Here is a 17044-nt window from a genome sequence, read left to right on the forward strand (position 1 = left end):
AGTTAGAACGATATTGTAGCAATGATAGCTTGTCCCGATCAGCACTGCATGTGCTCCGTCATATGCTTTTCAAATTGTTCATCTAAGTCTGCAACATGAATATTGGTGACTAAGAAATAGAAAAGTAAATAGATGTAAGTCTGAAAGATCAATAATTCATTTATTTGTAATGCAATGATAAGGAGAATATATCTATTTGAAGAATATAATTCCATACTATTTCGTGATTAAATATAGTTTTGGCAATGTATATCAGATAGCCTACTTATAGGAAATGTCCATTGTATAACAGAAGGAACTGTTATTTTGCTTATGAACGGGGGGGGGGGGGGTCACCGCAGAGTGTGGAATTGTAAAAAGGGATCGCCAAGCTTAAAAAAGGTTGAGAACCGCTGTTCTCCAAGGACTTAATAATAAACAATAAGGTTCTAATAGGCCTAATGTTGTGAAAGTCCCCTGTCTTTATATAGATTTATGTAGCCACGGGAAATACTGTCGAAGACAAGCCTTATTATAATATGCATCCGTATGCATCATTCCTTATTTTTAAATCTAGGTTTTTAGACTTCATATATATCGGTTGAAAAGTGATTTACAAGAAAATGATGGCCAGTGATGACACTATGCTTAGCTACACTAGTACACCGGAAATGTAAATAAATGGCGATCATGGTACACAATTTTGCATGCTAGGATTAGTAGGATCTGAATTTTTTTTTTTAGAATAAGTTATGAAATTGACATACAGTGACGACAGTGTTACTGATATTAAGCAGTGCTGTTGTGTTGATACAGATTAGATTGATTAGATTTTAGATCTACTCCAGTTCTCTATCATTATAATCATATGATCTAGATCTATCTATAATCTATATTTGAATTATTTCCATAGATAGTAAACTATTAACTATAGTATAGTTACAATAGACAGTATGAGTATACTTGTAACATCAGTACATCAAGATCTAGACTAGTGCCTAGAGCAGTGAATGAGTGATGAACAAATTTGTGTTTTTAGGAGTGGATCAAAAACTTTTTTTAAACACAAAAAATTAGAATTTACTACTATTAGGGGCCTATATTTAAACTTTTATATACAAAATTATTCTAGATCTATGTAAATGAAGCTCTAAGTGATTTGACAGATTTAATAGTTCATCATATTGTAGTGCCAATTGACCACAACTTTCCTACATTTCATTATGAAAAAAGATGTAAACATTTGAAACATTACACAATTTGACATTTCTGGAGCGTGAGGTTTGGAAAAGTGGATTTGGACAAGCCCCTACAATACTCTAATTTTGTGTAACATTTAGAAATAATTACTTTACATTAAAATGCATACTAAAATATCTAGATTTTTAAAAATCACTGAAATCTTTTAAATTCACCATCAAATTACTTCAAGCTTACTTCATTCTTCCTAGCGTGTCTCCATTCACATCAGTCAGTAAACAAAGCATCTGAGTTAATTATGACATTTTTACAAATCAGACAGGAACATATAAAACTAATATATGCTGTTTCATCTTAGTTAGGCCAATATTAGAATTTTTATTCTTTGTTTGGGGCCCCCTCAATTCATGAAAACATTAAAAAATTATTTCTCTAATTCTGTGTTTCTCTAAATTTGTAAAAAAAAATATATCAGTTGTCATTGTTTTACTAATATTCTTTATTTTTTAAATGGATCTTTTTAAACAAAACTTAAGTAAAACAATTATAGAAAAAATCTATAAAATAATTTTGTTTTTCCACATCAAAAATACTAAAAATAAATAATCACACAAACATGGAGAAGATTGTTTACATGTATAAGCAATGAGTGGTAAGTTTCCACAATTTTTTTTTGTTTTGTTCTGAAGATGGCTGATATCCCCTTCTAATCTGTTAACATAAAAGATGAAGGGAGGGTGTAGATTTATCTAAACTGTAATGTGATACCAACATGTCTTTTTTTAAGTGCTTGGTAGGAATACTATTGTTCTTTACCTAAAAATGCCTGGTCGTGCGGTTTGCGCGCTGGACTGTCGTTCGGATTTATCGACGGTCGAGGGTTCAAACCCTGCCCACTCCCATCCCCCGTCGTCCTGCGAAGGTTTGGACTAGGAAGTAAACTATCTTCAACTCTGAAGGAACATCCGAATTATGTAAAACATTTTTTACAAACACATCACCTGAAATTTATGGTATTGGGGAGAAGCTTGATTCTTTGTCCAATTATCCTGTTTTTAGCTACGAATCTGACTTGCTTAAATTTTCTCTATGTAGTGATTTAATATTTAAAAAATCGCGTCTTGTTTTTTATTATGCTGAATTTTTTGTTTCTTTTTAAATATTCTGCAAACCTTAACTTTTGATACACATGAATTATTTCCAGTTGGTAGCCTGAATATAAAAAAAATCTTTTGATTACACTGGAATCTGATAAACTAGAGGTGTCTGATAACCTGTGGTGGAGGCTTGAAAAGTTGGAATAGACAATAATTGAACATTGTAGAACAGGACACTGTCCCATAGACACAATCTTTGCCAGGTTGACACAATAAGATTTTGAAATGTAATTGTGTTTGGTATCACAAGTTTTGTGTATACAAAATCGTAGTTTTCACACAGTATCAATATTTTGTTGTTATGATTAAATGTGTTTACCCATTTTTCATCAGATAATTTTTCTGTAATAGTAAGAAAAACAACACCATGAACTTAGCGAATTCACAAAATGGACCTAGGGGACAGGAGCCACCAATGTATATTCAAAGACCATCTGCTGGACAGTCACAAGATGTTCGCCATATTCTAGCCAGAAATTTCAGAGAACTCTACACAAGAGATACAATAAGGCCTGATACAGTAAAGAATTTACAAACATCAAGAGGTGGAGATGATGCTTACCATGAGCATTACGTGGAGAGTTTGCAAAAGGTATCAACATTGATTAAGTTGCTATGTTGAGGTTTTTGTTTTGGATAATGTAAAGTGATTTAAAAAAAAAGAAATAAAGATAGTTCATATTCATTCTTATAGATTTACTCTGAGTGGCAGCGTCGCATGGATGAAGCGGCCATGTTGGAGCGACACATTATGCAGGCTCAAGCTAGAGCTATGTCAGCTGATGAGCGAGCACTTAACAAGGCCTCTAAATCCTGTGATAATTTTGGCTCATTAGGGTTGCCACCAGGTAAAAAAAAAATAGGAAAAACTAAGCAATTTCACATTTAAAGAAGTTCATACTATTAGTTTAATTTATAAGAAATTCAAATGTCTATTGTTTAATAATATCAAAGCATTGTCTTGAGTCAAGAAGTTAAAGAAGTGTGCAATATTTAAATAACTGCTGTGATCTATGTCTATTGCCACATCTGATGCCTATGAAACTGACTGCCTGGTTGTTGTTGGGGGGGGGGGAGGTTTGCTTGTCTCCATCTGTCTCTTTCTTAAGTTAATTGCTGGTATGTGTTTGCCTCAATGCCAGTAAAAGCAAACTGACATATCTGATACAATTCATCATATTCCTGTAGTGAAATATGAAACAAAATCATTTTTAAAGAGCTTAATTGTTTTTTTTATACACAACCACCTTATCACATCCTATACTGTGCTTGTTCAAACTTGGGCAACCACAACCATGAGAAAAGCCTTGTCAGGGTGCCCCCTGGTTTCCCAAACTCTGCTGGCTTTAGGCACCTTTCCCAGTACTCAAACCATTTTTCCATTTCTATCTTTTGGATTGTTGCCAGATAAATGATGGAAACTCACTATATGGTGGGTTGTGTTAGCCATTCTAGGTGGACCAAGGAATCTACAACAGGTCTATCTGTTGTAACTTTCCACAATTGCAATTTATACAGTTATATTTAAAATCAATTCAATGGTATTAAAAGTTTTCAGTTCAACCTCATTTTATCATTTCTGAATCCCTTTTTTGGAATTTTGTTTCTTACTCAATACTCCACAATTCAATGTTAAAACATTTTGCTTGAATCCATACAATTTTTTTTCTTTTAAAAGATATAATGTATTTAAATCAAAGTAAGAGAAATACTTTAGTATAAGGACTACTACTTGATAACAAGAAATAGAAAAAAATATAGTTACATCACTCATGGATAATATAGCATCAAAGTTGATATAGAAGCCAGTTGGTATAAATTAAAATTGACACAGATTTAAACTTCATTATCTCTTTCTTTCTAAACTAGGGCGGGCACACTTCAAGTCATGCATTGACACTGAGCTACTAAGGAAGCATAATCTACTGATACCCAGTGATTATATGGTTCAAGAGCCTTTGACAGTACCAGCTCCTAAAGGTTAAATTCTTTTTTTGTGTTACTCTATTCCATTACCATGTTTTAAAAAAAATTCATTATAATCTAGTTTTTTTTTTATAGAGTTTGTGTCTATTGTAATAACTATATGATATCATTACACAGAGGAAACTTGCTGTGAATGCTGGGAAGAATTAAGGAGTGAGATCTTGTTCATTCATTTTTCTGTTCATTAAATTTTTCTTTCTGTGTTACAAGAAACAAAAAATACAAGTCAGAGCATAGTTTAGTGCACCTTGAAAAACTCAATCATTAGATGGAATGAAGAAAACAATTTGTATTTCATAAAGCTCATTAAGATGCACACACACACACAAATTTTTGTTGTCATTATTCATTTAAAATATTTTTTTCTTTATGTTTTTATTTGCATTTTGTTTGAGTCGAATTACATATTTTTATTCAAAATTTACTTGATATTAAATAATTAAAATATACACTTTTTATTTTTCATTAGCTCCTGAACTACCTGACTATGCCAGAGAGACTTTAGCCTCCCGGCAGCACAGTCGTCCCAATACTCAGCATTTAATCACTACTCCAAGATCAATGCTACCAGGAGACAGTGAGGACTTGCCATCATTTTTATCAGAGGAGGATATACAGGATTTGCCTGTGCAAAAACATGATGTGACAAGTAGCCAGGTAACAATCAATGAAATAGAAAGGCTAAAGTTATATTATTACATTTGAAGCAGCTCTGTATCTTTCTGGAATGTAATTGTCTAACAAGTGACACCTTTCTTATATTTAAATTAAAACTTTTTTCCCCTTTGAGATCTATAGGGCAGATGATGTAAAGGTCATCTGTTTCTGTGGCCCTTGGTTAATGCATGTTAGGCCAGCACAATGACCAACTGCCTTTACTTTTCCCCAACTAATGTCTGGCTGGACTCAACTTTAAATGGTTTTAAGCAGAAAATTTGAACTCAGCAAAGCTTGCTAGTTTTCATGACACTAACTATAATTTATTCTTGAGACAAGAAAAACAAAAAAATATCCAAGAATTTAAACTTTTTTTTAAGCCTTATTTTATTGTTTTGATTTCAGTTTATTTCCATTGTTTTGAAATTGAGGAGCAGAAAATTAAAAGTCACATAAAAAAAGTGTGTTTTTTTTAATGTTTATTTTTAATTCATTTTTTTTTTTCAATCAATTGATTAACATAAATGTGTTTTTTTTTCTAAAGCCTGAGTTTCCCAAAAAAGCTGGATGGAAAGAGTTTTTATCAGAGGAACAGAGAGAAATAGACAGAAGAGACTTGGACTTAATAAATGCAAAGATTAATTACCTTAAGAATCCACGTTATGTACCACCTGAGAATGTGAGTTCTTTGATAATTCCCAAAAAGAAGAAAAAAGTCATCAATGGTAACCTTCAGGTGGAACCTAAACAGTAAGTTTTTCTCTTGTAGCTAATTCATGAGGAAAGAAAATTTACCCAAGGAAATGTTCTCTGTATTTTATGAAATTTACAGATTGGCTAAAAATCCTTATTTTTTTCCCCCCTAAAACTAGTGATGTAAGCAGGTTCTATAGTTATCTCTTTTATCTTAAGCAAACTCTTGGATTTATTCCAAACTTAAAATTCTGAACAAAACTTTGATTGTCGCAGGAAACTCATTTTTAGAGTGTACTTGCTAGCCAAAACAAAATCAAATATTACACGAAAAATGTCTGTTAAAATTCCAAATCATGTACAGCATACAATAGGGACACTAATTCAAAAAGTAATAGTCTTTTTCTTCTGTATTCATGTTTACTATGCTGGAGGAGTCCAATATCTGAGATGAACTGCACAGCAGTCTCCCACCACAAAAATAAACCCCAAATGTTTGTAAATCTACTCATTTCTCCAAAACATTTTTTTTGTAAACTGCTGACAAATTAAATTACTTGAATATAAGTTGATCTACAATCAAAGGTTTAAAGACATTAAACAATATAAGCATGTTAAGTTTCCTTTGAAAATCTACAGGGAGTTAATGCAAATAAACTTTATTTCTATTTCTTGAGAGGTCATCAGCTATTCAAGGTTATTGTACACAATATTTACAAGTCCATAATAATGATCCACATTCTTTTCAGTCCCCAAAAAATGTCAGAAACTGTTGAATAAAAACAACAGCAAAAAAAGTTTTACACTTCAGATCCTTGGTTTTGTAGCTGAGTGTTTTACTGCTCAGCCAACATCAGAAAAATTAGCATAGCAAAAGGAATTTTGTTACAATATTATATTTAAAAAATATAAACCTATTTGAATGCAGACAAACTTCTAGTCCAGTCATCTTTGTGCCTTGTCCTGCTGTTGTTGAATTTATCAACTATAAAGTTGGAGAGGTCTATGAGGTAATGCACAATTTCTTAACTAATAAATATTTTGTCAACAACCAACAAATATAGATCAAACAAAATCTATTCTTGTTAATTTTGTTTTTGTATGAAACCTTAAAATATTTTTTCCCTTACTCCTAAGATTACATTAGAGTTGAAGAATATGTCTTCTGTAATGCGCCAATGTCGAGTTCTGCCACCCTCAAGTAGCATATTCTCAGTAGGCTTAGGTGAGAATGTACTGTTGTACATTTATAGCACAAGATTTGTATATTTGATAAATTTTAGAATTTATCTTTTTCAGGTACCTTTTTTTATTACTTATGTAAAGTCAAAAGTCTACTTGATATTTATTGTATTTGTAGTTATTAAGTACTTTTTATATACTTTGGTGATTTATTTCCATAGGCCAGTTTCCTGGAGAAAATGGGTTAGTTGCCCCAGGAATGAGCTGTAGATATAATATCAGGTTTGCCCCCAATTCTTTGAAAGATTACAATGACTGCATCACTGTCCAAACTCAGGGATCCTATTCTATTGATGTGCCATTGAGAGCCAGACGTCCACCACCTATTCTTACGTGTAAGTAAAATGTACTGTACTTGGTCTTTTTGATTTGAAACACATTTGAAATGATTGCACCAGTAAGTTAATTTGACTGTTTAATTTGCATGAACAATTTGTGGAGTCCTAAGTTTACTAAGCGAAGCTCTACTTTGTTACCTAATGTGCTAGTCTCTTTGTCTGAAAGCTAATAGTTTTTAAAGGATACCATTCTACATTATAGTGCATTTAGACAACCAGGGTAATATTAACTGTGTTGTATTACATAAAAGCTTGCTCAGATTGGATTCTGTAATAGTTGGAAAACAAGTCTTCATCATTGTGAAGAAATAAGTCCTTTTACGTTTAAAGTGCCTTTTAATTGTGGAACATTTCAACATAACATATATACACGGCAAGGTTAAGTACAGATCTATACTTCGCTAGCTGACTTCCTCTCTTCTTGTTTACACACTCGTCACTTCCCCCAAGTCCCCTAACTCTCGATACCCAACACTTGACCGTGTGTTATGGTTGACCACACAGTAACCGTGTCACAACAATTATTGTACAATATAAACAGAATGCTCACACAGTCATAGCTCTCAAAAGGTATCTAGAATAATTACTTTTACACTGACACTCTTCTGTTTATCCTCTTGTCTTCCCCTCCCTGGGTTGGACTTCAATTCTATAACCTCCTCTTCTTGCAATTTTTACTTCATTAAAAGCCTGAAAGCCTTTTATATTCTTGCTACATTATTATTATTATTATAGCTTTTATATAGCGCTACTTTCATGCTTATAGCATGCTCAGAGCGCTTTTGGTCAAATCTCATTTGTGGACCAGTTGGGGGGGGGGAGGGGGAGGGGGTATCTAGGAGTTGGTTTTCCGTGCTGCCTTTAGGTGCTCAGTAAACACAACTCTGCCCAATACGGGTGTCGAACCTCGAGCCCCCTTCTAGGTAGCCAAGCCAAGCCAAGTTCAAGCGCACTTGGCCTCTCAACCACAATTCCTACTACATTGCCATAAGTCTTTTACTTCATTAAAAGCCTTAAAGCCTTTTATATTCTTGCTACATTGCCATAAGTCTTTTAAACAATCAAGCCCAATCAGTGAAATAAAAAAAATGTATAAGCTTTTTTATTCCTATCTCAATGACTGTTGTTACAAAAAACTATTTTAAAACATTTTATTATCATTGGTATTTTATTACATTTATAATCATCACCTTATTCTCAGTAATATTTGTTTTTTGTTTTATGGCTGAAAGTACCAAATGAAATAGATCTTGGTAGCTGTTTGGTTGGTGGTGTGCAAGTGACTCATATCATTGTCAAAAATGAAGGAGGACCTGGAAGATTTTGTCTATTAAACAAAAATAAATGGCCATCTTCCAGCATCAGGGTAAGACATTGGAGTTTATGTACATTTATTTACAAATGTTTTTAACCATTGTATTGTCAAGAACAAGAGATTGTACTATTATCAATCTCTCACATGGTAACAAAACTAATTGCAGACTTAACTGATACAAATTAAAGTAAAAAGATTTTGGCTTAACATCTTATGAAATTAAACTGTTCATTTCAGTAGTGTCAGGGTCATTAAGACATTTGTTTGCAGCACTGCCACAATTAGGTTTTACTTTTTTTTTTTTGCTTGGGTAACTTGAAAATGCATTGAAAATGCAGAATAGAAATTTGGTTAAGTTTTCTTAGTTTAGGATTTGATCATGGAGGATCATGGATTGGAACTTGTGACATTCAGCTCACATTATTATAAAGCACGGAAATAAAAAAAAGAATGATTTAAACAGACTAAAAATAGTTTATGAGTAGTCTTGTTTAAAGATAGTCATGTTATATATTTATTGGATCTTCACTGTACAAACATATTAATGTCACATTGCTGTCAAGTAACCCCTTTCCTAACCATTGCACCAGCAAAGATGAGTAAAGTGACTAATTTTTTGTAATTTATCAATTTTGTTATTTATTTATAATTTATAGACTCTGATGCCAACTATGAACAGGATGAATTTTAAACAGTCACCTATCTTTATTATTCCAACAACATTTGAGCTACTTCCTGGACAAACTATTCTTTTGGAGGCTTATTTCAGTCCTCAGTCAGCAAAAGATTATTTGCAAGAAATGGTTTTAACGTGTGATAACTGCCATTCAGCCCACTTCATGGTTAAAGGTGAGAGCTTGTTGAGTCATTTACATTTTGCAAATCCTACCTTGCCTTTGCTAAAAACACTCAACATTTAATTATTTATGTACATCACATCAATTTCTGATGCTTTGTACAAAATCATGGAGTAAACACTGCTGTTTTTGTTCAATTTTTAATGTATGTAGGCGAGACCAATGGTCATAATAGGCCTGAACACTGACCTGTGATATGGCAACCTGTGGTCAGTGGAGACAAATAGTTCATTCCCACATCTCAGTCAGTGTTGATTTAGGTCACAAGTTTTACATTTTATCATTAGGGAGATGAATGTCAGCATTTAATTTCATAGATTTGCAGTTATGGTACATTTTTTTGTTACAGGGAAGTTAGGTTGCCATTGTGACTGAACTAAGCTTCTGCACCCTTCCACAAAAAGGAGATGGGAGATTCTAATTAGATCAATGTCAAAGGCAACAATTATTTCATTTCCAATGCTGTTCCCTAAACCAGAAAAAAAAAAAGGTTTTACAAAAATATGATATATTATGCTGCTAGTGCTACTTTCAGTTCATGTGGCATGTAATTTATCTCCACAGTTGAAAAAGTGAATGAGATCACACCAAGGCGAAGTGTGGAAAAAGAAAAGCCGAGTATATACTTTAGAAACATATTTAGTTGGCATAGCGTTAGAGTTATGGGACTTGATTTGGATAGTGAAAGTACTGAGTGGTGAAGGCCTGTGAAAACACAGTAGCATGGCTAAAAAAATTCACAAAATTACAAAATGAAGAATTAGTTTAGATTATCTTCTTCTTGTCAGAAGACATTAACATTGGTATTGATGTATAGATCCATATCTAAATTATCATTTATTAAATGGACCAAATAAACTTAAAAGTCCCAAAATAATGTATAAATGTTTGCAAAATAAAATACAACAAAATATTTGTTAGCATAAAAAGAAATCATTAGTTCATTGAATACATATGAATATTAACTGTTGTAATAATAATAACAATATTAATAAATCTCCGTAGCCTGTGGTATCATGTCATTAGTCAGCTTAACAATAAAATATCTGTAACACTTTCGATTTGTACATGTCTCTTCTTTTTGTTTTGGCGGAGATAGGTTGTGAACCTGCCTGAGTGAACCACATTGGGGGACAATTTCGCGTTTGTGTATCTGCACAAACTGTCTTTCTAACCTAGTTATTGTCCATTAGCTGATGAGTATTTAGTTACTTTCAGTTTCTTTTTGTTTTAGTAGTCAAACTATTATTAATTCATATAATGTTTCAGACCACTCAGACAACAGAATTTATATTGAAAACAATTGCTTTTTCATCATACACAATTTGTACATGTCCAGTGACTTTATAGGTCACTGTGTAGTGTGAATGGGATGGAGAAATGGGAGGTAGAGCACAGGCATAGGTGGTTTGATTGGAAAGAGGTTAGAATATACCTAGTCAGACAGATAGAGGCTTCTCTGTACTTTTGGAAGGCTGACAATAACTTTTAAATATCCTATTTTCTGTCAACTACAAAAATTATGGATCACTTGATATTACAATTAATAAATAAATATCAAGCATTTTTTTTTCCTTAACATTGTGAATTGTAAAGCCAAATACATATGTATTTTTTATTTCTTTAGGGGAAGGACAGCTGGTGAAAGTTGGCTTACCAGAAGAGAAAAATCTGGTATTCTCTGATCATCTGCCTGGAGAATTGAAAGACATAACAGCACAACATCTCATTAAGTTTGATGACCTCAATCCTTTCACATATACAGAAAAGAAAATCAGTGTCAGAAATTACACGTCAGTATGCCATTCTGTTTATATATACTTATCAAACACTCATTTTTTAATTTTTGTTTATGTTCCTAGTTATTAAAAATTAGATTTAAGTTGGAATAATCAAAGGTACATAACATCAAAACCAATTGCTTTTCTTAGCCTGCTTTTACAAAAAACAAAACAAACCCACATTCACACACAAATTTAAAATCTACATAAAGTTGCAATACATATTTTAACCTGTCTTTTTTTTTTATATAGAAAAGTGGAAATACCATATCAGTGGGTTTTTTATAAACCACTAATTCAGCATAGCTGTTCAGAAAAAGCCAACCTCAGTGGTACAGCAAAGGATGTGGAAAGAGCCCTAGATATGAGCAGTGTTTTTAGTATTCATCCCCCTAGTGGAGTCTTAAAGCCTTCAGAGTTGACAGACTTCATGCTGACTTTTGCTCCCCCTAAAGTAAATGGATTTATATATATTTATATATATTTAAAGTTTAGCCAATTATGCCCTATAAAAATTAGCAGATGCTGCTGCTCTCCATGCATGGTGTAATGCACAAATTGTAAGATAAATTTCCTTATGGATAATAAAGATTATTTTTATTATTATGTTAGAAACAAATGAGTATTCATTCTCTGGCACTGCCAGGGTCAAGTTTCGTTCATTGTAGTCCCTTTATCAGTTTCCACTGACGAATTTTCTGGTGAAGTGGCAGGTCTGCAGCAGTACTGCCCTCTGACAGGCAATGAGAATGTTCCTAGGGTTCTTGAAGGTATCTGTGAGGTCAGTTGTTATTATCCCCTCAATTGATATAACAATGGGGCATATTGTTATTTTGGATAACTTCCATAAATGCTTAATCCCCAAGCCTAGGTTCCCATATTTTCGTTGTTTTTCCAATTCTGTTTTTCATAAATTATGAGACGGTGGAATGGCAATGTCAATAATGCTAGAGTTTTTTTCTTTTTCATTGATGAACATTATTATTAGTTATGACATTAAAACACATTTTTTTTTTTTACTTTGAATCATAGAATTAGAACATTGTAGATTTTGCTTAAATCATTCTTTGGTTTGCTTATCATGGCTTCTTGTTGGTGTATTGGAGATAAAAAGTCTAAAAATAAACAATTCAAGCTCTATGTTATCCTGCAAATGCAACTAAAACTAGATCTAGGTATTAATTCTCTTCAAAATTTATTCTCATTTTCAAAATAAATAAAAAATCAGGATCAACTCAGACTATTCTAGCTGAAACATTTCACTATGTACAATAACTACACTTTTCTCTCCAATATGACCTTTTCATTTGTTTCCTTTCCAACTCCTGAAACAAACTGATGAAATAATATTTTCATGTTTTGTTTTTGGCTGCAGGAAGATGAGTACCACAGTACAGCTCATTTAATTCTAGAAAATATTCCTTATTCTAAGGACATGCAAAGCATTAACCAAGCTGATGATATGGCATCAATGGCCACATCCAACATTCACGAGGATGACTTAAGCCATGCTCCCCATGCATCTGGTAGTTTTCATTTTTAAATAGAATATAACATTGACTCATTTTTAACATGTATTTAAATTTTTTCCTTATGATTACTTGTTTGTTTTATATGTTTAGGATGTTCTTTCAGAATTATTACTTCCTATCCCTGAATGTAACAATCTATATACTCATGTAACAGCAGTGCATGTAACTGATGTTACTGGGGCAGAGATTGAAGTCAAAGGAAAGTGTGTCCCTCTAAATGTGGTGCTCCACCCATATGCAATCATCTTACAACCTAAAGCTCTGATTGGCACAACTATCAAAAGATTGTTTACGGTAAAAATTTATCTTAGTTTTTTTTAATGTACATATGTGCTACTTTAAAAAAACAAAATGGTCAATGACCTTTTCTGTATGCTCCATCTTAAAGCCCACACAGAAGCTTCTCCACTACAGGCATTGGATATATTAAAAAGGAATTGCAGGTACCTGATCCTGGTGCAGTTTGGGTTCAGTGCTGCAAGTTGTCTAAGAGTCATCAGCTCCTGAATTTTCCTCACTTTACTCCCATGTTTACCATATATAGCTACAAATCATTGAAGGTTAGGATTCAGAATTTTCCCTCTCTTAGGTGGGTAGCCAGCCAAGGCTTATGAGCCGTTACTGCCGAAAACTTACTAGTTTAAGCAGTTGCTCACCTTTACCCCTTTTCCTATCAGTGATAACAGTTCCGCTGGAAGTATTGTCTGAGCAACACATGATGGTCAGGAGTTGGACAGAGGCTTTCTGAGATGCATTTCATTGGAAGCACTTTATAAGTAGTGGAGAGCATCAGTCCATCACTGGCAATATGTAACCATGGTATAGACCATTGAACATTAATGTCATTGTTTGTTTTGTACACATCTGCAATGAATGCAGAATCAGTTGCTATAGTTACTTCTATAGTTAGGCTGGCTGAAATGTAAATTTGAACAGCCGATTGAAATACTGTTAATACTGATTTATTTATAGATGGGATTTTAGAAGTCCAGTTGGGGGATAGTAGCAATAGTAATGGTTCTTTGATAATACCTTCATTGATTGTTCAGCTTGAATGATGTCAGAGGAGATAATGAAATGATGTGTAAAAATATGAAAGACGATAGTGAAATATTTTTCACTTTATCCATAACAATGACATGCATTAAAGGACATAATCAGTTAATAAAACTTGTTTTCTATCTAAAGATTAAGGAGGTGTTCAGTATTTCATATGGCTATGGAGCCCTAGCTCTGATCTACATATTTTTCTACATCCATCGCAGACATAACTGTTGTCTACCTGTGCTCCTATTAGGTTCTATTGGTTATACACATCATTTGAAGGCTTTGATACTTTTTTAAAAAATCAAATACATTTGTATTGAATTTAAGACTGTTATATTAATGTTTTATTTATTTATTTTGTTTAAATGCTATTTCTTTTTAAAAGATGGCAAATCACAGTTTTTCAACCATCAGCTTTCAGTGGGACTCTTATGTGGAAGAAACCATCATTGAAGTAGAGCCACCATATGGTGAACTTGGTTAGTGTTGATATGTAGTACATCTTTGATTTCTATTCATTTTTTAATGCTATTTTTAGCATTTATAGTAAGATTTGGTGTTTATTAACAACCATTTTGCTAAACTAGCATGATCCTAGAATTGATTAGTGTCAAAAAGTTAAACAAAAGGTTTGCTTTTAACACCCCCTTTTCCCTTCATCCTGTTTTTTTAAATATATTCCATTTTAAAAGAAAAATTAAAAAAAAAATGTATTACATTAATTGTGTTCGAAATCAGTTTTTATAAGCCATAAAAACAATTATTTTGAACTAAACTTATCAATTCATCCAATTTATTTTACTGCTGATCAAAAGCTAAAAAATATGACTGAACATATGAAATTATAGAGACACTGATTTTTTGTTTTTTTTGTGTTCAATGCAGCTCATTATGATCTAAAAAAAAGTAAATAGATTTAAAACTGAAGCAAGAACTATTTGTTGCAGATTGTACTACTTAATACAAAAGATTTTGAAGCTCATTAATTTGTTCCTTACTTTAGATCCTGGTATGGCTATGGATCTAGAGATAAGTATTACTGGAGCTCAGATTGGGAAGATTAGTCGCACCTTGTTCTGTCGTGTGGTACACATGCTTGAACCCTTACCATTGTATGTACAAGCAGAATTTAAGGTAAGAACATGTGATGATCTTTTGGTGTCAAGTTTAAGCTTATTTTTCATGATATCCACAAGCTAAATAATGCTAGCGCAACACTTTTTAAATACTATATTCCAAACACTGAGATTTGCTATTGTTTTCATTCTGTGTGGTTATTTTTAAATCCCTATTCTTAGTATAATGTGGATGATGAGTGTTTACTTTGGGGACATCATTTCATTTGGCACTTATGTCATTGAACGACATGTAACTTACTGTTGCAAATTTCACATGCAATGTTTAAAAGAAACTGCAGTATGAACATATAAATTGTTAGCTCTAATAATTTATTGTAATTTGTAATGCACAGTTGTAAAACAAATTTTCTCATGGAAAATAAAGATTATTATTATTATTATTTTATATGTTATTATGTCATATATTAAAATTGTACAAAGTTAGCTTCAAAATAAACTTTAATGCTACATCATGTTTGTTACAAGCCAATGTGATGCTCTAAAATCCTAGTGTTATATCAAAATGAATATTTCTGGATACTTTTGTTGTTTCAAATCTATGTCATTATAATTTTGGACCTATATTTTGACAAAGATCTTATACGAGTAATATTAAACTTAATAATTATTTCTCAGGGACCTGAATTGAGTATTCTAGAACCATCTATCTATTTTGGGCTTGTCAGAGTTGGCGAATCAGCAGTGAAAGAATTGACTATTCTCAACACTTCTGAGATGAAGATTACCTTTACCATTCATGAGGAAACTGGAGACAAGGTAGTCATCTGACTTCTTCTTTCCATTCTGCTATATAATAGTATTATATCATTTGAATGAAACACTTTGCCACAATTAAAAATAACTAAATTGCTCAAAATGATTCTGAATATCCATTAAAAGATTCTATGCTACAAAAAAAAGTATATAAAATCGAAGTTTAATCTTTTAATTTCAATGTTTGTCATTAAATGCTCATTTGTCTAATGCTATCTTTTTGTTTACTTCATGTTAGGCAATGCAAAGTGATCTTAGATTTTCCATTACTTCAGGAGAAATACGTCCATTGGAAAGAAAAACTGTTGAATTATTCTTTACTCCACATGTTGTTCAACACCTTAAGACTATTTGTCAAGTCATATGTGATAAAGGAAACACCTGGTATTTTAAATGCTAGTTTTTTTTTACATTAGCATTTAGGATTTACATACATAAAAGTCTCTCAGGAATTAATTGAAATGTATTTTCAGAAATAAAGCAAAATCTGATGCTTTCAGAATCGAGTTGTGAACAGTCTATGTCTTTGTAGGAAGGGGGAGCATTTGAGTAGGAGGTTGATAAGTCAAGGTTGTTTTTGTTTCAGATATTTGCTCAATTTGAGGTGTTTGAATATTTTGTTTTGTAACTCAGTGATTTTTATGAGTGAAGCAGAGAGTGGAGAGTTTTGTTTTATCTTGGTTTTGAGAGGAGTTTTTCCTTTATTATTTTTAGGAGTTCAATGCCATTACTAATGGTGCAAATGGACGTATTTCACTTGGTACATAAATAAACTCTGCCCATAAACTGGAGTTATTAAGGCTATTGAATGGAAGTTTTCAGAAGGATAGAGCAAAGACACATCTACAAGTACTATTACAATTTGACTTGTCAACCTCACCCTCATATAACCCTCCTTCCTCCAGAGTTACAGAAGACACAGACTGACCACAACTCATTCATAAAAAAAAGTAAAGTTCCCCTTTCAGACCTTTTGGTCTATAGGGAGATGATTTAAAGGTCATCTCTTTCTGTGGCCTATGGTTAACGAGGTTGTCATGTTGCCAGCACAACCACCAACCTCCTTTATGTTTCCCTAACTAATTTCGGGTACCCATTAGAGCTGGGTGTACTCAGAGGTGCCCGAAGATGCCAAGATAAAAAATTCATCAGGATTCGAACCCTGGTACAGAAGGCAAATGCTTTACCGGTCAGCCACAGTGCCTCTACAACTCATTCATAACAGATGCTAATTTTCCAATAAATATTGTAAAAGTTTGTATGTTACCACCAATAAGTAGTACTTCAATAAGTGCTATAATGCTCTTTATCATTTTTTTGTCAGAAATAACAGAGCAGGTGATTTTGTTGGGTAGGTTAGCTTCAAGT

The 17044-nt window shown here is 32.7% G+C and overlaps 1 protein-coding gene across 9 annotated transcripts in view; it reads left to right on the forward strand.

The window, feature by feature from the left end:
• Positions 1 to 588: 588 nt before the first annotated feature.
• The window catches only part of LOC106065117 (deleted in lung and esophageal cancer protein 1-like), a 35848-nt gene continuing 19392 nt past the window's right edge, over positions 589 to 17044 (forward strand). The window contains exons 1-21 of one of the 9 annotated variants that reach the window (XM_056025154.1): positions 655 to 672; positions 2384 to 2563; positions 2670 to 2928; positions 3031 to 3184; positions 4206 to 4316; positions 4440 to 4475; positions 4792 to 4979; positions 5524 to 5729; positions 6601 to 6682; positions 6810 to 6897; positions 7076 to 7249; positions 8485 to 8618; positions 9224 to 9416; positions 11052 to 11217; positions 11458 to 11659; positions 12581 to 12731; positions 12892 to 13031; positions 14170 to 14263; positions 14788 to 14918; positions 15539 to 15679; positions 15915 to 16060. In XM_056025154.1, coding sequence (XP_055881129.1) covers positions 2704 to 2928; positions 3031 to 3184; positions 4206 to 4316; positions 4440 to 4475; positions 4792 to 4979; positions 5524 to 5729; positions 6601 to 6682; positions 6810 to 6897; positions 7076 to 7249; positions 8485 to 8618; positions 9224 to 9416; positions 11052 to 11217; positions 11458 to 11659; positions 12581 to 12731; positions 12892 to 13031; positions 14170 to 14263; positions 14788 to 14918; positions 15539 to 15679; positions 15915 to 16060 — 2762 coding nt within the window. In that variant the 5' untranslated portion in view covers positions 655 to 672; positions 2384 to 2563; positions 2670 to 2703. Of the gene's footprint in view, positions 699 to 2383; positions 2564 to 2669; positions 2929 to 3030; positions 3185 to 4205; positions 4317 to 4439; positions 4476 to 4791; positions 4980 to 5523; positions 5730 to 6600; positions 6683 to 6809; positions 6898 to 7075; positions 7250 to 8484; positions 8619 to 9223; positions 9417 to 11051; positions 11218 to 11457; positions 11660 to 12580; positions 12732 to 12891; positions 13032 to 14169; positions 14264 to 14787; positions 14919 to 15538; positions 15680 to 15914; positions 16061 to 17044 lie in introns of all 9 variants that reach the window. The other 8 variants (XM_056025146.1, XM_056025175.1, XM_056025162.1 and 5 more) reach the window with 8 other exon arrangements.

This window comes from Biomphalaria glabrata, chromosome 1, assembly GCF_947242115.1.
Source record: "Biomphalaria glabrata chromosome 1, xgBioGlab47.1, whole genome shotgun sequence".
Taxonomy (NCBI): domain Eukaryota; kingdom Metazoa; phylum Mollusca; class Gastropoda; family Planorbidae; genus Biomphalaria; species Biomphalaria glabrata.